The sequence below is a fragment of the Schistocerca americana genome, chromosome 5 (assembly GCF_021461395.2).
Source record: "Schistocerca americana isolate TAMUIC-IGC-003095 chromosome 5, iqSchAmer2.1, whole genome shotgun sequence".
Classification (NCBI taxonomy): Eukaryota; Metazoa; Arthropoda; class Insecta; order Orthoptera; family Acrididae; genus Schistocerca; species Schistocerca americana.
This window is the reverse complement of record NC_060123.1, coordinates 577,074,695-577,099,742: the sequence shown is the minus strand read 5'-3', so window position 1 is coordinate 577,099,742 and position 25,048 is coordinate 577,074,695. Positions and strand designations below refer to the sequence as shown.

Here is a 25,048-nt window from a genome sequence, read left to right as displayed (position 1 = left end):
CAAGCTGTCAGTGTAAACCACTTCAGAGTCCGGAACACGCCAAGAATTGAGAGGAAGTGACAATGGAGACCCATGGGAGTAACTGAGTCCTTAGGGCCATGCGAAAGGTCCAGACGAAGCTGCGTCCTAGTTATACACCATGGAGGTGTATGCGGATGGACCTGGAGGGGAGGTGGTAAAGGAAAGGACTCTAGTTCACACAGGAGGTATCGAGTATGAACTGTGATCGTAAGCCCTGACCTAGGCCGCAGATGCGGGAGATGAACCGCCGTGGGTGGAAAAAGGAGACGGTAATTCGGATGCTCAGGAGAACTATGATGCGTGCAACATAACTGGTGAGGAGTTATGCACATCTGATCTGCAATGGAGGGACTCCAGCCTCCACCAGTATGCTGGTCACTGGACTCATCCTACAAGCCCCCATCGCTAGTCAAATGCCACAGTGGTGCACTGGGTTGAGTAAATGCAATGCTGAGGGTGTCACCCAATCATAAACCAGACTCCCATAGTCAAGGCGGGATTGAACAAGGCACTGTAGAGCTGCTGCAGCGTAGGGCGATCTGCAGCCCAGTTGGTGTTACTCAGGCAGCGGAGGGCACTGAGGTGCCGCCAACACTTCTGCTTAAGCTGATGAAGGTGAGGAAGCCAAGTCAATCGGGCATCGAAAACCAGCCCTAGGAATTGATATGTCTCCCACTACAGTGAGTGGATCGTCATTAAGGTAAAGTTCTGGTTCCGGATGAATGGTACAACACCAACATAAGTACATGACACACGACTTCGCGGCTGAAAACTGGAAATCGTGGGCTATAGCCCATGACTGGGCCTTGTGGATGGCTATCTGTAGGTGCCACTCAGCAACACCAGTACTGGAGATGTAGTACGAAATGCAGAAGTCGTCTGCATACAGAGAAGGTGAGACAGACAGCCCTACAGTGCTGCTAAACCATCAATGTCCAATAGAAATAGAGATACACTCAATATAGAGCCCTGCGGGACCCCATTCTCCTGGATATGGGGGGAACTGTCGGAGGCACCAACTTGGACAGGGAAAGTACGGAGCGACAGGAAATATTGGATAAAAATTGGGAGTGGGCCCCGGAGACCCCACTCATATAATGTGGCAAGGATATGATGTTGCCAGGTCATGTTGTAAGCTTTTTGAAAATCAAAAAATATTCAACCAGATGTTGGCATCCGGAAAAGGCTGTTCGGATGGCAGACTTGAGGGACATGAGATTATCAGTGGTAGAGTGACCCTGGCGGAAACCACTCTGGCATGGAGCCAGTAGGCCACGTGACTACAGGACCCAACACAGCCGCCAACTCAACATAGGTCCTAGCAGCTTACAAAGTACACTGGTGAGGCTGATGGGCTAATAGCTATCCACATCAAGCAGGTTTTTACCGGGTTTAAGCACAGGAACGTCGGTGCTCTCCCACCACTGTGATGGAAAGATGCCATTGTACCAGATCCGGTTGAAGATGATGAGGAGACGTCGCTTGTAGTGGGACGAGAGATGTTTAATCATCTGAGTGTGGATACAATCTGGTCCAGGGGCTGTGTTGGGGTAATGTTTAAGGGTGCTGAGGAGCTCCCTCTCAGTAAATGGAGCATTACAGGGTTCACTGTGGCATGTAGTGAACAAGAGGTCCTTCCCTTCCATCTGCCATTTGACAATGTGAAAGGCTGGGGGGGCCTAATTCTCCACCTTAACGGCCTCAGCAATTTCTGGTGACCACCAAGGTACTGTCTTTCGCCGGAGGCACCCTAAGGAACAAGGGATCGCATTTTCCGCCACAGGAATGATCGTCCTGGTGACTCACTCAACCATAACATCAATGTTACCATATGAGGAAGAGCCTGCCTATACTCCTTAACGGCCTCAGCAATTTCTGGTGACCACCAAGGTACTGTCTTTCGCCGGAGGCACCCTAAGGAACAAGGGATCGCATTTTCCGCCACAGGAATGATCGTCCTGGTGACTCACTCAACCATAACATCAATGTTACCACATGAGGAAGATTCAATGGTGACAGCAGAGGTGAAAGCTTCCCAGTCCAGCTTGTTTAAAGCCCATCTGGGTAGGCATCTGTGGGGATGACGCCAGGGGAGTGACAGGAAGATGGGAAAGTGGTCACAACCACACAAGTCATCGTGGGCTCTCCAGTGGTAGGGAGGGCTTCACTGATTCAGTCTCAAGGACTGAGGATGATCGTGAAGCCCTATGACCAGCTACCTGTGGGTGCTTCAGCCACTGGTGGGTGTCTGCTTTGCCACTGGTAGGAACCTGGGAACGGAGTGACTCAAGGGACCTCTTCCTAGTGAGAGAAGGCGAAGAAGACTGATGCTTCTCCAGCTGAGAAGTGGGGACTGATGGCCCCAGTGGTTGGGGTGGCAGTGTTTCCGAGGTAGGAAGTGCAGGAGCAACAGGTAGGGAAGTGCCCCCACCATCAAGGGGGCAGGTGTAGTGTTACGGTTCTGAGAGCCAACTGGAATTGGCGAAACTGATGGGGCTAGAACTGTTGCTGTAGCGGTGGTGTGAGAGGATGTCATACGCACAGGTTGTAGGCGTTCAAATTTCCTCTTAGCCTCAGTGAAGGTCAGTCGGTCCAGCATCTTGTATTCCATGATTTTCCTTTCTTTCTGTAAAATCCTGCAGTCTGGCAAGCAAGGGAAATGGTGCTCTCTGCAGTTGAACAGATGGGCAGCGAGGCACATGGAGTATTGGGATGTGAAGGACATCCACAATCTTGACAGGTGATGCTGGAAGTACAGCGTGAAGACATATGCCCGAACTTCCAGCACTTGAAGCACCGCATCGGGGGAGGGATATATGGCTTGACACCACCCCGGTATACCATCACCTTCACCTTCTCGGGTTATGCGTCACCCTCGAACATCAAGATGAAGGCACCAGTGGCAACCTGATTATCCTTTGGACCCCTATGTAAGTGCCGGATGAAATGAACACCTCGTCGCTCTAAGTTGGCGTGCAGCTTGTCATCAGACGGCAAAAGAAGATCCCTGTGAAATACCCTGGACCAGATTTAAGCTCTTATGGGCGTGATGGAAACAAAAACATGCTCCAGCTTGTCATAGGTGAGTGGTGCCCTAAACTGGGCACAGGAGGCTGTTTTGCTCAAGATCACATTTTGGACAATCCTTCCACCTCCCCGAACTTGTCCTCTAAATGCTCCACAAAAAACTGAGACTTCATTGACTTAGACTTTACCCACTTAGAGACTGCTGGCGGCAGACCACCAGCGAGAGATCACGTACTACACTTCATGGCGTGTCATCCGCCCTGATGACACCTACTCTGACCAGGGGGCCATCCCCACGGTCGCCACCCAGCTGCAGCACAAAGGCCACTTGGCACGATGTCCATTGCCAGGACTCCCAATGCCCCAGGGTGACAGGCATCTACTCCTTGGCATGCGTGGGGAGTTAACGGTGCAGGCATCAGCAGAGCGATCCCTGTGTAGTCTGGGGGCTACAACCAACAGGGTACATGGCGGCCACACCACAACAGACTGGCTACCATGCTGGATATGAGGTACTAAGAATTCCTTGGTCATCGTCGGCGAAGAAAATGAAACTGCATAGTGGGTGGAGGAAAATGCAACCAGGAAGGTGTCTTCGACCAAGAGATGGAGGATGAGCGGGACTACAATGCCTCGACAAGAAAGTGGGCTAAAGATCTCAATGCACGTTGGATACAATGCACCATGTAAGGCGCCCTTCCCCAATTGGCTTGCTCTTTGGAAAAATGGTCAAACCCTAAAGGGGACCATCACATAAAGGCCGAAACGTGTGAGACTCCTTTTAGTCGCCTCTTACGACAGTCAGGAATACCTCTGGCCTGTTCTTACCCCCGGACCCGCAGGCGGACCGGGCAGGCTGGGACTGGTTTTTGCTCATATCAGTTACAGGCTTCAACATTTTGGTGGCCTCCAAAAGAATGTCTGTTGTCACTTTTCTTCTCTTTGTGGGAGGCCGTTCATGCTGCTGGGGCTGTGGCTCACTGCAGGTGACATCAGTATCTTCTTGTGATGAATACTGTGCCTCTACTTCATGCTATGAATATAGAAATGGAAACCATTAGTTACACATTATCTTACACATACATAAATTTTATTTACGGGTACCCACAATCAAAGAAGAGTGGGAGCAAATTGCATATGATTTAGAGGAAAAGTGGAACTGTTATAACACTACAGGAACAATGGGTGGAAAGCAAATGTCCACGAGCTAGTGGCTCTCACTTTTTCAATTATAAATCCTTTAACAGTATAATTTTATTTGCCATGGTAGATGCTACCTACAAATTCTTGTATGTTGATGTAGGAACTAATGGGCATTTTGGTGATGCTGGAGTGTTTTCAAAAAGCAAACTACAGGAATGTCTCATTGACCATCTATTCTGAACATTCCTGAAGGCCAAAAGCTAAGGAACACAAACATTAAAACTCCAATGGTTGTGCTGGCAGATGATGCTTTTCCTCTGAGTTACAACATCATGAAGCTGTATCCCTTGTAGGGAATCACTAAGGACGAAAAAGTTCCCAATTACAGGTTGTCTCGAAGAAGAAGACTTGTGAAAATCAGGTTTGGCATTCTTGCCAGTAGTTTCAGGATTTTTCTTAATGCCATTAATCTACCTCCAGAAACAGTACCTACAATTGCACTAGCTGCCTGTATATTGCATAACTTGTTAACCAAGAGGAGAAAACACATGTACATTCGTCAGGAAACAGTGTCTACAGCAGTAGGAAACTGCACTTATCTAGAGTCACAGAGCACTGAGGACCCACATAAAATGGAACCAACAGTTTGCCAAGCTGCTGTTGCACATCCAGTACATGGGAGAGCAGTTAGAAAAGACTTTAAAACATTTTAAAATGGTGCTGGGATAGTGCCTTGACAAGACAATCACATTTCATAATGTAAAATGTAAACAAATGCACCTACCTCAAAAATTTCTTCAAACGTGGGTTTCCATGTTCACTGCCACTTTCCATGTCCTCTAAATTAGAGACACTTTCATCTACCACTGTCGCCTGGTCCACAAACTTCAGCAAGTAGGACCAGTACACTTGTGAACTATAAACGGCCTGTGCACTGGCTCCACGTTTGCTTTTAAGCATCTGCAATAATAACAATAATAATAATGTAAACTACTTGATGTTACGTAAACATTATGTGTGCTTCAAGTATCTTTAGTGAACAAAATTATGTAAAACATTTGTGTGTCATGTAAAAATTACTTGCATTAATAAAATTAAATACATGTGTTGATACGTACTTTTGCCTTCTCGTGAGATTAACTTGGGCAGAGGCCATTAACTTTCTTTTCTATGGAGCCTGGTACACCCTGGTCATATCTCACGACTAATGATCTCCGCAATTTTTTTGCAGGTCTCCAGTCTTCTTAATCCATTTTTGTACTCAGGAAACCTCATGTTGTAAAGCACCTCATCAGCTTCATACATTTCTGTTAATATTTTAGTTGATGGCACAAACCAACTAAATTCTGCAGCCATGTTTACAAACTTTACAAACACACTACTGGTGACTGACAGCTGCACTGATGCTAGTGCTCCAAGTGGTAACATTTCACATTGCAGTAAACAGAAGACAAGCGACTTTTATGATCAAATTTATGGCAAAGCTCTAGATTTGATCATATTTACTTGATGACAGACAAAATTTGACAAAGTTTCCTATTACATCATCAAATTTCTTTGACACAAACATTTGACACATCAACTTTGACAAAGAAATATTACAGTGTCATACCAGCCTTAGCCACGTGTGTTAGCCTGACTGCTGCTGCACAAAAAAGCACATTAGTGAAAAATAAAAGTCTCTGTTCCCGTAACTAGCCATGGATGCTTGGTGTTCTTAGCCGATTGTCTACCAGCTACTCTATTCAGACCGACCGTGTGAGGTGATGTATTGCTTCATATTTCATCACCCTACTGTTAGACCTTCCACATTTTACATGCTAGTAGACATTTAAAATGTGGGCTGACAGAGAAAAATGGTATGGTAGAGAGCAGCAAATACAAACTGGACAAAGAATTTATTACATCTTAATTGGTATTCACTATGCTGAAGTTTTGACTTAGTTTAAAGATGTACTCATAGTGTAAACTGTTTAACCTCATTTAATATGGTAACAAGAAAGATTAGTAACGATTGAAGAACAGATGAGCTGCAATAGGAGAGCTCAGATGAAAGAGATGTGCAGATCGATGGCAGATACGCAGACTGGGACACAGTTTCATTCACCCCAAGATTTCATTCAGTTAAAATTCCTTTTCCTCCTTGCCTGCATTACAATCACAGTTCACACATTAGTTGATTTTGATGATACAAAATTTCCAAGTGCTTACTCATGTGGCATAGTTCAGTGATTACTTCCCTCTGGAAGTCTACACCTAAATTACACAACTGATAATTTATACACTAGAAGTCAGAACTGATGTAAGTTTTGTAGATAGCCATAATGGTTCAAATTAAACTATCACAGACATCAACACGTCCACATTTCACTGGCATCTTAAAGTACAGTGTGAATTACATCTGGCACCATCAGCTGACTCCAAGCAAATACGGTATTTTATATTTGCTATCGTAAATGGATACACTTGTTCTGGACGAATGGACATGATAATTACACTTTCTAGCAAATTGTTTTGTCTTTGCTGTGCACTGCGTTTTTGCTATTAAACACCATATACATTTGTTGTAGCTAGTAGATTTACAGCTTTCAGCACAGTGAAGCAAACAACGTACTGCAGCTTAAATCTCAATCAACAGAACAATTTATTATTATTGAGTGCTTTAGCTTATCCCTTGGTCAGTATGTAGTAAGTGCCTCCACTGTGGCTGTGAGTAATTAAGACATAACAAGTACTCAACTTGCGTTGCTGATTCTTTGGACTCGGAAAAGTCACTGCTAGAAATGGTGCTAGTTCTAGGTTGGAGCTGTGAGCAAACAACAGTCATTTTTGAATTTTAAAATAGGCCTAATACAGTAATTGCTGTAATCCATAGCTGAAATAATTGAAACCAGCTGTTAATATACCACAGCTTGTCTTGGGAATGGAAAATGTGTTAATAAAGCTATGTACTATTAAGGAGTGCAGCAATTTCACTTTGTGAATGGCTGTGACAAAGCGGGACAAATGCAGTTTGCACTGTGTATTCTGTTGCTGGGAAAATGTGTAAGGTCAGATGAAAATTGGATGGGGCCTGGTATGTTTTGCTTCATAAGAGTATGAATGCACTGTCAACCACATACACACAATAGTCCAAAACATATGGATTTTGCTCAGCTGTGTGCCTTAATCATGCTAAGTGTAGCTTGACTGGTGCCACACAAACAGAATGTGTCAGATAATGCAAGCTATCGCTCAGCCATGCCCTGCTACTGGTCGCATGTGGTCCTGTGCAGTAATGTGTGATATTGCTGATCCAACCACTGTTTGTTTCTATCAATATTAATCCATTACCGAGTTGGCATGGGACAAGATTCACTAAAGCTGTGGGCTACACTGTAAAGAGTATTACTCTGAAAGGAATATTTGAATACTCTCTACACAACTGTCATTACTTACATGTTTGGATTGCTCAATGTTGACTGTGACCACTAATTCCCATGACTCAGTACTAAATATGTAAAATGTTTCACTAAGTTTAAAACTTCAATAAACAACATTGAAGACTTATGAAGTGAGGTAAGATAACATCTCAGGACAGTGTCAACTTCATTATGAAGATTTCACGGGAATGACTGTGACCATTTGCCTTATAGTGGCAATATTTTTAATTTGTCCTTGTTTCCCTCTTGCGAACCTACCCTACCTTGTGAATAAGGGAAGGATAGCCCTTATGTACCCCCTTTTTAACCGTCCAGCATGGTCACTGTTATAAAAAGTACAAAAGCAGCTGTTTTTGTGCCTTATCAATGCCTTAACCTTCAGCCATTGCACTGCACCGCCTGCTTTTATTTAAAAATGTCTATGTTGTAAATTTGACAACATGCACCTGCTCATGTGACAACTTTAGAGGCACCTTCTTGAAGGTTAAATCAACTGTTGCTTACAAAGAGCAAGAATAGTAGATTTCTCTTACTCTCAGAGAAGCAATAACAGTATTGTCAACTTCTGGTAGCACCTCACAAATGGAATACTTGTCTTCACTACCATAACTACTTCTTTTCTGCACAACTGTGTTCAAAGGTTTTTGTAAACAATTTCTACATGTTAACGCAATTGAGTGTGATTCTCAATAATCATATTAATGTTTCTGCATCCTTTTACATTTGCATAGTTACAAATGAGTCACCTAGATGCAAAACTGTCCATGTCCTCTATAACCGGTATTGAGAAAAAGTGGAAAAACTGTTTCCACTGGGTAAATACACACTGCCCTACACTGTATGTTGTATACATAAGTATGGATTAGTACAAAACCATTTGGGCTATTGAAAAAAAAATCATGAACTCAATGCACGTAAGATATAAGCAAAATAAGCAGTTTTGCATCTGACTTTGCAGATGGCCACTTTTGCATGCAACTGAAATGGACATGGACAATTTTGAACCTGACTAGTTGTACATGAGGAGAGGATATGGGGTGAACATAAAACTGTGTATTCAATTTTTATTTCTTTTAATATTTCTGAAGGTACATGGTGTAACAACTGACAAACTGCAATCCACTTAATACATCATATCTGGAACAGTGTCTTCATCTTCTCCTGTTAGGCATTCTGATTCATCTGATGCCCCTGACCCGCTGGAACCTAGTAATGTCATGTACCACGACAAGGGTTCACATTCCCTCCAGGACTCACCATAGTGTTTCTCGAGGAATTTTGAAACATCCTCCAGTTTCTTTTCACTAATAGGAACAACCGTGTTTGTGATGTAGCTCGAGTTTGTGTGTCCTAAGTGTTTCCCACGTTTGCATACGGACACTGCTAGGTTGATTTCAGAATTATAATTAGGCTCCCCTTGGACTTTTATAGCATTCTGAGAGTGTGTATAACTTTCAGAATAAACAGCTGTAAGATACCACACAAGTACAATGTTTACATGCTTATGGTAGCCATCTTGCATTACAGTCACATGACCCCAGCTTTCAATGTGATTTGTCAAAACGGACAAGGCAAGTTTTGCACCCAACTTACTGATGGACATGGACAGTTTTGAATCTAACCACCCTTTTTGTGAGCTATTTTCCATTGGACATGGAGAGCTTTGAGCATAAATAGCATTTCAAGCATGTCATGCTCTACAATCCAGAGTTGCCAACTCAATTTTTTTTTAAAGTGGACATGGACAGTTTTGCATCTAAGTGACTCAAATAATCCTTCTCTCCATTAAATTGTATGATGCCAGTAGTCCTACTGGACTGGGATATGAACCTGGGTCTCCTGCTTATAAGTATGCATGCCATCCGGACACTGGTCACCGCAACTGCACAGATTACCCTAGCTCACCTTCCATCAGACCCAAATTTTCAACTTACACCACACACTACCGATTTAGTGCCCCTGCTCATTAGCCTCATTATTCGTGGCATCTCATCAATTCCTGTAAGAGTTTGAGCTCAGTGTGCATCTGCACTAAAGGGATCATTGGCCGTCATTGTCTTAATTATATAAGTGGTATCTGTTCTTTTGGACATGCCCTTTCGTGGGGGAAGGAGAGGGGAAGGGAGGGGGGACCAGCCCTCACCATCCTCAATGCCATGACTAAAGAGTTGAGCTTGGCATCAGTGACAATGTCAGTGACAGCAGTCAAATACATGGGAAGTTCCCGATACACCTGGACTGGTGCGTGAAAGTGAGTGGGATGAGGATACCCCCACCACCCATGGACCCCGGGGCGATGGTGAACAGAATCAGCAACAGGGTGGCAGGTGCTATCTGGACCTGTGAGTCCATGATGAAGAGGGCTGAGACAGGAAGCAATGACAGTGGACTAGAGAGGAGAGGCTCTGGCAATGGAGATCTTGCTTCTGGTGGCAGCAGCACCTGCTCAGCACAGTGAGAGGTGCTGGCACCAGCTGCAAGAAGCAAACCCGCCACTAGTGCTGTATGATGGCCAGAATCGAGTGAGGGCACTGTCCAAACGCCCTGGCCCAGACTGACGTATCGGCTGCAAATGTCGACAAAACTGGCACCAAGAGGTTAAGTAGTGTCCACGGCTAATGGCTGTGCAGAATCTTGGTGGTGGGATCCTTTGCCCCAATTGGCACAGTTCTGTTAAAAGCTTACAAAAATGTAAGGGTTTCCTAGGCTGGGAAATCTTATATGTACTTGCACATCTGCAATGCAAACATCCATACAAGGCATTTTGCCTCACTAATTGATTGTGAATGGAAGGTAAGTGACATGACATGGCAAGTGTCATTATGTGTACAAAAGTCCTTGAAAAGTTATGCCACAAACTGAGTACCCTTGCTCACAGCCAGGATGAAAGGCAAGCCTTCTACGGAGAATATCTTCAAGAGGGCTTTGACAGTCACATCTGTTGTCACAGATGGATGATGAGCAACATAAGAAAAATAAGGAGAAGCATCAATTGCCAATAAAAGGAAAGAGTCTACAAATGGACATAAAAATCACTGTGCTCTCTTTCCCATGACTGTGTAGGGGCCAGCTATGGTGAGAAAACAGTGCATGCTGCTGCCCATTGACCCGGATACTTGTGGCAGTCCATGACTTGGTGTCCCACCTCCTGATCGATGCCTGACCAAAACTTGTGGTGGCATGCCACCAGTTTTGCATGAGAGATTCCCCAGTGAACCTCATATAAGCTGAGAACCACCCATTGCAGAGCCACTGGAAACACGATGTGGAAGTAAACCCTTCTGTCGATGGGAGGATAACACCGTCTCAGAGGGAAAGGCAATGGCACAATGCATAAAAATTCTGAAGTAGGTCCGATGCCTGGCGCAACTGACGGTCAGATCATCCATGTTGTATCATGTGCATGGCCTGCTGGAGCACTGGATCTGCTGCCACAGCAAAGGCAATATATGAAATGGTGATGGGGAAGCCATCTGTCATGTGCCTCATCTTCATATCCAGTTGAAAACAAACCAATTCCTCCTGGTTGAATGAGTGGTCAGGGCACATGGGGAAATGGCAAAGAGGATCCGTGTTCACATGTTGTGATGTGGGGTGAAAATGGAGCTCATAATTGTACCACGACACAAACAGAGCCCAATGCTGAAGATGATGAGCGGCTTTGTCTGGACAGGTGGGGATTGGGTAAACAGGAACACCAAGAGCTTATGGTCAGTAATTAAATGAAATTTTGTACTACACAATAGAACATTAAATTTTTTAAAGCTTACACAACAGGAAGAGCTTCTTTTTCCACCCGAGAATAATGTTGCTGATTCACATTGAGTGTTTTTGACACAAAGGCACTAGGCTGTCAGAGCCATCTGAATGACAATAGGCCAGGACCAACTCCACCCTGTAATGGGATGCTTCTGTGGTCAGGACCAGATGCTTGCTGGGTTGTAATGTAGCAAGACACAGCGTGGAGCAAAGGCTATCCTTAAGCTGCACAAAAGCATGCTCACGGGCTGCAGAACAACGAAAGGAGCACTTCTCCAAAGCAACAGAAGCAAGGGGTGGGCAATTGGAGCCACACTGGGAATAATCTTGTGATACAACACCAATTTGTCAAGGAATGCCTGACGTTCTTATAGATTAGACAGACAGCATGAAGCCAGAAGGGTGTCGACACGTTGTTCTATGAAACACGCCTGCTGTGTAGTTTCATGACCCAAACAAACAATGGAGGCCTGGAAAAAGTGAGACTTATCATGATTACACAATAGCCCACGGCCTACAGAAAAGCAAACAAAGAATGGAAGCTACATATGCAATCCTCCATGTTAGCATCTGTCAAGAAGATATCATCAAGATAGTTAATACAATGAGGGACAACCATCATAACCTGTTCTCAGAAATGCTGTAAGATGGCAGGTGAACTCCAATCCTAAGCATTAGTAATTGATACTGACAGATGCTGAAACATGTATTAATCACAAGCAACTGTTTTCAAGACTCATGCATCACGGTAGGGTTTGACCAAGTCGATTTTCAAAAAGAATAGACCCCAGGCAACTTTGTGAGCACCTCCTTCCGGTGAGGCATGGGATACTGTCTATTACTGCCTTGAATTCGAAACACAGTAGAAGCAGACTGGACGGCTTCTTTACGGTCACTAAGTAATCTTGAGGTAATTGGTGTAATCACTCTCAGTGACATTAAGTGATCCAGCCCCGCCTCAACCTGCTCTCATAAAGCTACTGGCACCGCCATTGCCCAAAAAAGCAAGGGCATGCAGAGTGTTTAAGGGTGACGTGGGCCATGAAATTGTTTTTACAACCTAAACCTGGGGCAAACATCCGAAAACTCAGAACACAAAGAATCCAATTCGTGATAAGGCACTTGGTCTGACACAATAAAAAAAAATTGCAAACAAATTTTCAGTACTCACATTGTTAACCGTTAATTATGTGATGGAATGGACAATCGACTTTAAGCTGTGCTGGCTGCGAATTTCCCAAGAATAGGAGCTTATTAATGGATGCCTGATGCCTGCAAATATTGGGGTCTGTAGCCTTGTGTACATCTATGAGTTAAGTCAGGACACCGCAGCCCCCATGTCGACTTGCAGGAATAATGGCTTATCCATCATTCACCCTTCAATGAAAAGTCTGCTCTGGCCTGCAGACAACAGCAAATATGATGATAAAACAGTATGAATATCGATATCCACTGATTCCTGCAATGACTCCTGAGTGGGGGCAGAGATTGACTTACCACTTTTATTTCATTTATTTATTTTTTTAAATTAATACAATTTCGTGAGTTCAGATCACAGATGTGTGCCATCTGCAGACTGCCCCCTCCCACCTTCAGAGCTTTTGTTTCATTTAAAACCCTCACTAAGTTTATTTCTCAGGTGTTATCAAATTTTAAGTCAAATGTCATTTATATAGGGTGTGCAGTACAGCAGTGCTAGTATAAATGGAATTAACTACTCATATTTTGAAGCACTGTGTTTCTCTGAGGACATCTAGTGATTGATGAGAGAGCCAACGATAGCACTGTGCAATGTATTTCAATTTTAAGACATATCCTTTTTCTTTTCAAACATATTAAATTATCCCATGCCTCTTGTACATATGAAAAAGCCAAAGTAATTAACTAATCTTACCTGTCAGAGGAGGTTTGTGTGAATGAATAGCACTTGGGACGCTAATAACTATTTTTCCATCTTCTGGTAATGGAAAACTTCTTGGTGTACACAGTTGATGTGCAAAGAGTATTTGCTCAAATGGCTGCTTATTAGGAGGTTCAGAGAAATTGCAAACTGGTATACCACTCCGAGTGACCTAACAGAAAATAAATTATAGGTTTCACTACTTCCACATGAAAGTTTCTTCCATAGAAGATGATGGCAAATGTCTGGCAAAAACAACATAACATACTTGTAAACACAGCAATTTATATGTATGCATTGAGCACCTAGACTTAAAACCCCACAATCTACCAGATGTGAAGTATTATGGAGAAACCGTACCTTCAGCCAGTACCATTTGCTGACACACTCAATTCCCCAAGAAGGAAATATTTTATTTTTCATTGTATTTATGTGTGTTTCAGAATTTGTGCACCATACTGCAACAAGTGCACCAGGAGCTATTAAGGATGCAACTGGCAATTTTAACAGGTCCTCATCATACATCATACTGTAACTGAAGACAACAAAGGAAGTAAAAGTATCATACAGGGACCAAACTAACAGAATTATCTCATCTGTGGAATCATAATTTCTTATTCTCATTATCCATAACTTACCTTGATTCACGGGACTTTTGTTTCTTCCTTCGTATATATTTATTCCACCAAGGTGGATCCAAGAGCAGCAGATCGAACTTCCCAAGGACATCCAATTTCTGGTTCAAGTTGCTTATATCATTATTAAAGAACATACACTTTGGTGGGAAAACATACTTTTTCTCTCCATGTGACACTATTATGGGAAACTCCTGATTGTTGGCTCCATGAAATGTCTTATTTTGTTCATCAGAGTTTTCTTTGTAAAATATAACCGATAGGTTTCTAGCATCTTCGTTTCTTCTTAAGGTATCTGATGATGATGGCTCACAATTGAACACACCCTGTTTCTTTGCATTGTTAAGTAAAACTGATGATTTGTTTGCCACAAGATTAACCTGAAAACGTGAATTGATAGAAATCAAAAGTGACCTGCATGTCAAATATTGTACCTTAAAGTTTATTTACACTTCAAGTTACAGGCTGCATGAAATGCACTCGAGGAAACTATCATATAAAGGGTACACAAGAGTTGGGAGATGGCAATTAAAATTAAATTTAACAATGTGGAATTAGTCAATGAACATCCATGCACAAATTTATGATGCACCCTGCAACTTCATATTCTGTATATTACTTATTCTGTGTGATATTTAAGAGTTACTTTATAGCTCATACTATCTCAAATTCCACTCTCCCCTCCACCTCAAAATAATTCCTCTGAATTATTGCCCAATTCCATTTGTGTATTGAAACAGGGTAAATGGCTAAGTGCCTTGGTACACTCCCTAATCTCACATGTCTTATTCTCATGATACCTGCATGAAGTATGTGAGGGAGGCAGCAGGCTTACTGAACTGTCTTCCTTGAACAACAGTTCTCTAAATGTAACCTATACTGATATGAAAGAACAATCTCATCTTACTTGCACAAATACCCATTTCAGTTCCCTATTAGTTCTGTTACTCTTTCATGTGAATAATACTGAGCAGTTGTGATCCTGGCACTGTGTCTCTCTAAATTTGTTCAATGTCTGTTGCAATGTCTACATTGTAAAAGCTCCAAATTCTGGAGCAGTGGGATTAAAATGCTGCAGTTTCCTAGTAACAACCCAACAAATCCAAGTCTTTCATTTGTCTTCCATACAACTGACTGAAAGTGTTTATCTTATTTCATATCATATCACTTCTCAATATTGCCTATAAATAATTAATCGATCTTATGGGCTCTCAAAATTTTATCATTAACCTCGTAATTCAATGCTATCAAGTTCTCTTTCTCTGTTATGAGCATTATCTTTCATTTATGCACATTCAAAGAGACTTACCACTCACTGCATCAAGTGGAAATTCTGTAAAAGTTGCACTGCATTTCCCATGATAGTCCAATGACCCAACTTCACTGCAGACAACAACACTGTCAGGCAATAATCTGATGATGATACTGACCACATCTGATAAACCATTTAAATGTGATAATGGAAAGTCCTTGGAGGAATAATTTAAGGACAAAAGGTAATTCACTGAATAACTGAGATGCTGAGTTGTCAACAGACACATCAAGAAAACTGAGACTGCTGCTCACTCATTCATTCATCATGTTCTGCATGTCCCATTGAGGAAGAGAACATTAGTGGATGTGGTACATGTCACAATATACAGTATAAAAAAAAAACAAAGGCAATCATAGAAAATTACTCCCTATACCATATTGTGCCTCAGCTCCACCTCTCCCAGCAGAAGAATTCTATGACAGACTTAGCACGAGACCTCATAGCAGGCTGATGCAAGAAATCACAGTACAGCAGTCGGTAAGATGTTTTTGTGAAAGATGCTGAGACCACAGAAACCAGTCCTAAAAGGTGAAAATGCCACATCGACATCTGTTGTGACTTATGGGCCCTACCATTTCAGAAACAACAGTGGACTGAGTGCGTATAAATACTACTCGTCCTAGACAGGCATCATCAGTCACTGCCAGCAGCCACCTGCAAGGGGAAGTCTACAACCAGAAATGGGTCAACAAGCTGCTTCTGACTGATGCTGTCTGCACCAGCTGTGGGTTTGCTGTGTGCGCTAAGTCTGAATGCTGCTGACCTGGTACCTTCCAAACAGCAGGCTGCCTGCTGGTTGACTTCCATCCACCACTGGCCACCTACTCTGGGTGTCTATGGCTTGTGCAGGGACCACATGCTGTCTGTCACCACCTCTGTGGGAAAACTCTGTTGGATTTCATGGCCGAGCGGCTGCTCATAAGCCACACACCACACCGGTAAATGCCCTGTATGGACAAACCTTGCTGCCATCTGCTGTTAACTGTCCAGGGACATGTCACCACTGTGTCGTCACTGCAGTCCACAGTTTGCTTCAGAACACTCTGATGTGTCCCACAATGAACTGTGTATTTGTACCAGTCAGTGCTGCTGCTTACTCCAGCTGCCACATACCACCCTGCATCAGGACTTGAGTCTGTACGACATTACTGAAGCACCCGCTGCCGTGGGTGATGTCGCACTTTGGCTGTGTCAAGGGGCTGCCTGATAATCCAACCGACCAAGCAGCCTAATATTGGGCTCACTGCCACCACCTAGCACCGTTATCAACATATTGTGGCAAAGAAGAAACTACTATATGTCAATGCTGTTTATATGATGGCATGTTGAACGTCCACCAGGTACCTACCCGCCACGCCCTTGGAACCTTGCCTAGGGTGGTGAACAGCAGGTCTTCCTGACCACTAGAAGCCCAGCTCTATCGCCCTCCACAGAAGTCATTCACCCCTGACCTCTACAGCTTTAATAACAATAAAATACATTTTGGTTGAAAATTGAGTAAATTAAAAAAATATCTGCTACTTTGAAAAACGTTGCTCTCTCTTCAGTTATATTACGAAGCTGGTTTTATCTGCTTTTAGTAGCTCAATATTTACTTTGTTACGATGATAATTCTCAAAGAAAAATGTACCTTCATTTGAAAATACAGAGTCCTATTTACAGTACATAACTACTTGTCATGAAGCTTTACAGTGACCCCTGCTACTTGTCATGCATCTAACAGAACTTTTCAGTCCCTAAGTCTCAGTATTCTTGATAATTTGTAGAAAGAATAGCTAATGGGGTATGTTTTTCATTTCTTTTAAATGGCAGGGAGTCCCTATTTCTTCCCTTGTGTTAGGCAAGAGCTTGTTGAATATCTCCCCACCAGTCTCCATTCTAAGCCCTACACAGGGAGACAGAGTTTATATCAGAATTATTTTTGGGTGTTGATTAGTTAACTGTGTGAAACACAGTTATTCTGAAACTTATTTTTGTTCATATGTGTGGAGCAAATATATTGTAAAGTGAGTGTAAAAATGATAGTTGCTTCTGATAGCATAAAACAATGGACAGAGCTTCTTCATTAGTTTAGCTTTCTGTTGACCCCATTTCAGTTTGTTATATAACTCAACACCAATGAATTTTACAGTTTTTCATTTGTTGTATGGCCATCAATGTCTACTTACGGTGTTAATACACTATGTGATCAAAAGTATCCGGACACCCACAAAAACATACATTTTTCATATTAGATGCATTGTGCTGCCACCTAATGACACGAACTCCATATCAGCGACCTCAACAGTCATTACACATGAGAGAGCAGAATAGGGCGCTCCGCAGAATTCATGGACTTCGAACATGGTCAGGTGATTGGGTGTCACTTGTGTCATATGTCTGTATGTGAGATTTCCACACTACTAAACATCCCTAGGCCCACTGTTTCTGATGCGACAGTGAAGTGGAAATGTGAAGGGGCACATACAGCACAAGAGCGAACAGGCCGACCTCATCTGCCAACTGACAGAGATCGCCAACAGTTGAAGAGGGTCATAATGTGTAATAGGCAGACATCTATCCAGACCACCATACAGAAATTCCGAACTGCTTCAGGATCTACTACAAGTACTATGACAGTTAGGCGGGACATGAGCAAACTTGGATTTCATGGCCGAGCGGCTGCTCATAAGCCACACACCACACCGGTAAATGTCAAATGACGCCGTGCTTGGTCTAAGGAATGTAAACACTGGACGACTGAACAGTGGAAAAAACATTGTGTGGAGTGACGTATCATGGTACACAATGTGGTGATCTGACGGCAGGGTGTGGGTATGGCAAATGCCTGGTGAACGTCATCTGCCAGTGTGTCTAGTGCCAACAGTAAAATTCGGAGGCGATGGTGTTATGGTGTGGTCGTGTTTTTCATGGAGGGGGCTTGCACCCCTTGTTTTGCGTGGCACTATCACAACACAGGCCTGCATTGATGTTTTAAGCACCTTCTTACTTCCCACTGTTGAAGAGCAATCCAGGCATGGCGATTGCATCTTTCAAAACAATTGAGCACCTGTTCATAAAGCACGGCCTGGGGCATAGTGGTTACACGACAATAACATCCCTGTAATGGACTGGCCTGCACAGAGTCCTGGCCTGAATCCTATAGAACACGTTTGGGATGTTTTGGAATGCCGACTTCATGCCAGGCCTCACTGACCGACATTGATGCCTCTCCTCAGTGCAGCACTCCATGAAGAATGGGCTGCCATTCCCCAAGAAACCTTCCAGCACCTGATTAAACATATGCCTGTGAGAGTGGAAGCTGTCATCAAATTGAATTCCAGCATTACCGATAAAGGGTGACACAAAATTGTAAGTCATTTTCAGTCAACTGTTTGGATACTTTTGATCACATAGTGTATGTCCTTATTGATAGTTTGGAATGGCGTCATGTGAACCTTTTGAGATTAAGACTTAAACTATTGGCTGTCAGCTATGGTTGAGTTTGGGCCCTTGATTAGCATGATTATGTTTGCAGCAGCAGAAATTAGACTTTGAACTACCCTTTAAAGTTATTGAAAAATCATTTATGGAGATAAGACACAAGAATGAGCCCAGTTCTAATCCTTTTGGAACTCCTCATATTATGTTCCCCCACTCTGAGGTTAGTTTGATGCCTGCAACAAGGTCTGTTAATGAGACCCCTCTGCTTTCTGTCAAGCAGATCTGAAACCATCTGTGTAAGAGCGATGCCATTAATGCCAGAACATTTTAGTTTGTAGAATACAATTTTGTGATCACAGAATAACTCAACAGGATAATCATTTGTGAGATGTTGTATTGCCTTCTCTGTGGATAATTTTTTACGAAAGCCAAACTAAGAGGCAGTTAATAAATTCTGCTCAGTTAAAGGAGTTAGTACCTGTCTTTCTGAAACACTCTTGAATAGAATGGAAGAAGTGATACAGATCTGTACTTCTAATGCTGTTTGCTTGTCTCCAGCTTTGTAGGTCAGGGCGATACTACAACAGAACTAAATCTGGCAGGAAATACGCCCTAGTTCACTGACTGATAAGAAAGATAGCTTAGGAGAAATCTTATGAAATCAGAACACATTTTTAATATTCTGCCAGAAACATCATGGCCAGCAGAATTTAGTGATTTGATGAATTTTGTAAATCTCCTCAGGGACTGTACTTTTGAAACTAATGTCTTTTGGTGATGTAGCATCTGCGCAAGTAAATCTAATGCATACGTATTTGGATTTAATTACTGGGTGCAATGTTTGCTGCCACTTAATGAAGTAATCATTGAATTTTGTGGACAATGATTTGAAAGTGTCACCATTCTTCCCAGAGCTACTTGCTGGGGACTAATTTCACTGGGTCCCTACTTTTGTTTGTTTATGGTACAACAATGTTTCAAACAACTTTTGCCTCATGCTTTAGGCACTTTATTTTTCTGGGCACAACACCTGAATTTTCATTTGTTAACATCAGACTGGAGGATTTTACAGAACTCATGGTAATGGAGTTTCAAATCTTGACTAAGCTTGTTCTCTGAATGAGGTATAGATCTCTCTTCCCAGCACAAGATTTTTTAATCCCAGGAGTTATCAACCTCTTATCCTTATCCTTGCTTATGTTTAATTTTAACCTTAGTTTTGATTGCTTGCATCTAGGTAAAAACAAGAAACAAAATATTGTAGGAATACGTTAAAGAAAAAGTTAGGCTAAATTTTTCTGCCAGCACTGTCTACTGTTTCTCCTCTGTGTTCTTCGCATATTTTCACTGTAATAATTATGACTGAGTCATTGTTCATGATCCTGTGACATGATATTTCTTTGATTTGTACCTCACTGGTCAGTATATTGTATTGTTAACATTTGACCATCATAGTTGGATGTCAGGCCTGGTGGTTTAGCTTGCCTGGAAATGAGAGGTCGCGGGATTGAACCATGGTTGGGCCACAGGAATTTTCAGTCTGCCTTTAGTCTAGCCTTCATCTCTCAATGATGTGAGGAGTTGCAAGGAATGACACACCACTCGGATTCCACATTAAACTATAGGTCACACTCCCTTGATTGGAAGGAAGATTAGCATTTAACATCTTGTTGACAATAAGGTCGTTAGAGATGGAGCAGAAGTGTCGATTAAGGAAGGGTTGGAAACGAAATTGGTTGTGCTCTTTCAAAGGAGCCATCCCAGCATTTGTCCTAAATGATTTAGGGAAATCTCGACACCTGGACACGGATTTGAACCACCATCATGCCAAATGTAAGTCCAGTGTGCTAAACATTGCACAACTTTGCTTGGTCTGTCAATTGGGTAACTGGGATAGATTAGGGTCATGCAAGTCACCAAAATGGTGTCCAATCGAAAGAACAGCAGCAGGCCCTTGAGCGACACACAATTATTATTATTTTTATTGTGGTTGGATAAACCCTTGAATATTGGTTTTACAATTAAGTTATAGCAGGTTGTTGAGTCTAAAAACAACTTACCAATATCTATTGCATTGAGTCTATCAATTCTCGAAGGGAATTCTGCTGTGAAAATAACCCAAAGTTGGGCATCAGCAACTTTAAATGCTCTCAGTCAGCTTTTTTGACAGAAAATCATCATTAAAGTCTCTGCAAACAATGATTCTCGAGTTAGGTTTGCCAAACCGCATTAAATTTTTTTTAGATTGTGGGTACATTGATTATCAGTCAACAATGAGATTCAGTGTTTAATGTCTTTCAGAAATCTGCATCAACTATCTGCAAGACATGGTATGTATTTAAAGTGAACTGTGATTTTCCTCAACTCAGGCTAATTATTTCACATAAGTTTATTTTCTTCCAGGAACATTATAATGTTGAGGCTTACAATATACTCTAGGTTCCTACCACAGATAGATATTAACGATCTTGGTTTGTAATTCTGTGCATCTGTTCGTTCACCATTTTTTGTAAACCATAATTAATTGCACCATTTTCCCATTCATTCTGTCACACTAACAGATTCCATTAGGGCCTAGACCCTTGTTCTCTTTGAGTTCACCTTAATTGTCTTTACAGTACAGTGGCTGCTTTTCTCCATGTCTCTCATTTGTTGTTGTTTAAGTGATCAATCGTTGGTTTGGTAGAATCTTCAGATGTGAATATATTTTAAGTGTGGAATGTAATAGTTTGGTTTCCTGTCAGTTCACTGCATTTTCTTCACAGCATTGATACACAAAAGATTTACTGAACAGTCTGATCCGTTCATTGACTTTGCATCAGATCAGAACTTTTTAGAATTTTCTAGTAGCTCTTTTTGTCAGCATATGACAATTGAAATTGCCGCTAGCTTCTTGCCTAGCCTTTATTGCGGGTGCAATAACTGCCATTCAGTTTTCTCAACAAGTTTTGTTACAGTGTCTTTCACAGCAAGGTTGTAGCAATCTATCTATGCAACAAATAGGCCTATTCTTCTTTCTGGAATAGGCGTATAGACCTACACCAAAGATAACTAAAATTTTAATGAGACAAAGAGAAACATGTGCTAACAAAAATTAAACTTTTACAATGCCAGTTTCCCCCCCCCCCCCCCCTTGAAACAGCATGACAAGTGGTGAGTATGTAAAAGGAAGGTCGGGGGTGTATGGTTACATGAAAGGCAAGCGAAAGACAGATCACAATGAGAAGGAAACGAAAATTAAACTCCAGACATTTCCTCCTGGCTTTGTTGCTTGGTGGTGCATATTTGAAACAAAATACACATGGCTTCCATTTCCATTATTATTATCAACAGAAGCGTCTGATTGCACCTGTCTGCTTTGACCTGTGATGTATTGGTTGTGTTGTGTGTGACGTCATTATGATGTGGTATTTTTTGAGTTGGTTGTGTTTGTAGATGTCATGTTGTATTTCATAGTGCCTTCTGGTGGTGGATGCGGACGTGCTGATTTTAATGTGTGGTATTGGGTTCTTTGGAGTTCTGGTTGTCATCTTGGTAATGTGTAGTTGGTGTGTGTGTGTGTGGGGGGGGGGGGGTGAGGGGGGGGGGGTGTCATGTACACGTGTGCGTGCGTGTGGTGGCCAATCTATGTGCTGCTACTGCTGGAAGCTTTTGTTGAAAATTAATTTTTGTTTTGGATATATTCTATAGTAATTGTGATGTTTCATCTGTTGTATATTTATGGTAGGTCAGTAGCATTTTAATTCATGTAGTACATAGGAGGAAATAGGTTTTTGAGTTATTAGCATTTTGGTTCCACATTTCAGAGTTGTAGGTGTTGGCTTTTGGTATCGATAGTTGCAGTTGAGCTATACAGGTCAAGGAAAATGTCCGATTCCTGTGGTTTCATTGGTGTAGCAGAATGTTGTAATGCAATTCTTTTTTTATATTATTTGCCTTAGGATAGTGCAGTGTTTTTTTATTGTTGTACATTTAGCTTGTCCCCACTCTAAAGCACGAATTTTCTGCCATTGTCCCATTAGATTAATTTTATTTTTGGTGTGAGACATTATTGTGTCATTATTATTTTTGTTTATATTTCTTGGCTTGTGTACATACTATATTCTGTACACTGGAACTAACCATTTCCGCCATATCGAGGACAACATGTGTCAAGGCAGATGGTTGGAATCTGACACTTCTGTAATGCCATGATACAGATCTAGGAATGTAGAATTTTACAAACACAATACTTGGTTCATCTGTAAGTTTTTCTGTCAGGCTTACAATACTTACATTCTACTACTGTCTCTGTAATATGTTACTTAGTAAACAGGTTAATGGTCAATACTGCAATGTATGTTTTGAAGAGTGATATCACTTAATTGCAACAAAATACAGTCCGCACAATTTGACACACTCTCTTACAGAACTAAAGTTTTATTGTCACAAAATGATATATTAAACAGGAATGGAGGACATTTTTTATTTTTTGAACCGTAGGTGAAACAAAACTTTTTTTGGAAGTAACATGTTTACAATCTAGTGCAGAAACTGCGTGTTGCTGCTTCACACGCTTAATATCCCTTACAAAAACATAAAAGATTGTTTACTTGCTTTATTTTCACTTAACTGTCTTCTGCAACATTACATCTTAGGACAACAGTGCATTCTCCCCCTTCTGATGCCTTTTATCTTGCCAGTGCTAGGTCAGGACTAGTACGGTACAGCTCCAATTTCATGGAGAACGGTACCATGCCCGTATACAGGCTATTACTACATTGGGGTCATCATACACAAAGGCATTTTAAAGCTATTGATAGCCATCTCCCTCCCACGGAAGAATCTATGTACCCCTTTTGTTTGAGTCTAGTATAACTGTATGGTCAAATGTAGAATTGTTTTTCAAACCGTTTGTCCATCGCATAACTGAGTTGTAACTTGGGAACCACCTTGGCATTTATCTAGATGAAGATGGAAAACCACCTAAAAACCAAGTCCTGGCTGGCTGGAATACTGGCCCCATCTTTAAGCCACAAGGCACATTAAATCTGTGGTTAGCGTGTCTTCCCATGTCCTGGAAGTGGGCACACTTATATGTTTGGTTATACGAGTGTATTATGGTACAATAAAACAAAAATAATAAAAAATAATTCTTAGGGCAGAAGTAGCCAATGAGAATTCATTTATTCCTTCACACTCTGTGTTTTGCAAATCCCATTGTCAAGGACAGCCTGCAATAGCGGAAAATGAGTGAAGTATTCAGCAGAAGACATGGTGTCCATCAACTTCCAGCACAGCACTGTGCATGCATCTCAGTATTTTAACTGTGATATCCCTCTATCATGGGATTCGTAGTCCATACTTCCAACACCCTCACATGTACTCTTTAACTATTTATTGTACAGACACTGATTTCAACTCAGCACAACTGAAAAATTTGAGTATTAGACAGAGACTTACAAAGCTACGTTGATAAGGTGTCTTGTGCAAAGCTGAGTGTTTGGCTTTATGTAGCAGCCTATTACTTTTACGTAGGACTACATAATACCACAAATTTTGCCTCCACGTGGTGCAAAAACTGTTTTTTTGTTTGTGATGTGAAATAGTAGCATCTAAAACATTGTTAAAAACAAGTCTGAAAAATGTAGTGTAACTACAGTACAATTTTTAATAATATAATAGCCATAAGGAAAGTCAAAATAATGATATGGGTTATTGATGTCGAATTATCTGCGTAGTAACTGAAAAAAATCTGCATACAAATATTATTTATATTAGCTTCCTCAGTCACTTAAACTTTCACAAAGAAACTCACTACTTGCTCTGCACTGTTATTCGTACTTTCGGCGCCGTTTCTGTTAGTTCTTCTTTTCTTCTTGGGTGAAAACCACAAATTACCGGAATTATCTGAGCCCAACGAATTATCTGAGTCGATAGGTGCTTTATTTATAAATGGAGTTTCAATCTTAAACAGTGCTGGGTCGAACTCTAACCTACACGTAACGTTATTGTCATAGACTTCACCATAAATCCTTTTCACGAACATTTCGTGAGATAAAACCCAACCGATATTGTCTTGAAACACAACACTCATTTTAACGTCTTTTTATAAATATGTGTGACAACATCCATTCCAATTACGGCATGAAAATAAACACACTAAAAATAATTGTTTACTATTGATAACATTCAAAACTACCGGCATACGCCATCACAGATACGCCAAAGTGCATACGCCAAAGTGTACACGTCAAAGTCACGAGCCCCTGTCTGCGCAAAATTCTGTACATGTAAATGTGGTGTATTCACACGGCACCATTCCGTTGCTCGCCCGCCATCCGCCGGTCTAGAAAAGAAATTCACCGTCAAATTTCGCGCAACATCAACGTTTATTTCATTTATCCAGAAATTCGTAATAGAG

At 41.8% G+C, this 25,048-nt stretch overlaps 1 protein-coding gene across 1 annotated transcript in view; it reads right to left on the bottom strand.

The window, feature by feature from the left end:
- LOC124616196 (N(6)-adenine-specific methyltransferase METTL4) overlaps nucleotides 1-24,840 on the bottom strand; it is a 52,760-nt gene extending 27,920 nt beyond the window's left edge. The window contains exons 1-4 of the mRNA XM_047144496.1: nucleotides 24,443-24,840; nucleotides 13,911-14,287; nucleotides 13,633-13,807; nucleotides 13,267-13,444 (exon numbers count right to left, since the gene is read on the bottom strand). Of these exons, the coding sequence (XP_047000452.1) occupies nucleotides 13,267-13,444; nucleotides 13,633-13,807; nucleotides 13,911-14,287; nucleotides 24,443-24,721 (1,009 nt within the window). The 5' untranslated portion in view covers nucleotides 24,722-24,840. The remainder of the gene's footprint in view (nucleotides 1-13,266; nucleotides 13,445-13,632; nucleotides 13,808-13,910; nucleotides 14,288-24,442) is intronic.
- Nucleotides 24,841-25,048: the final 208 nt, after the last annotated feature.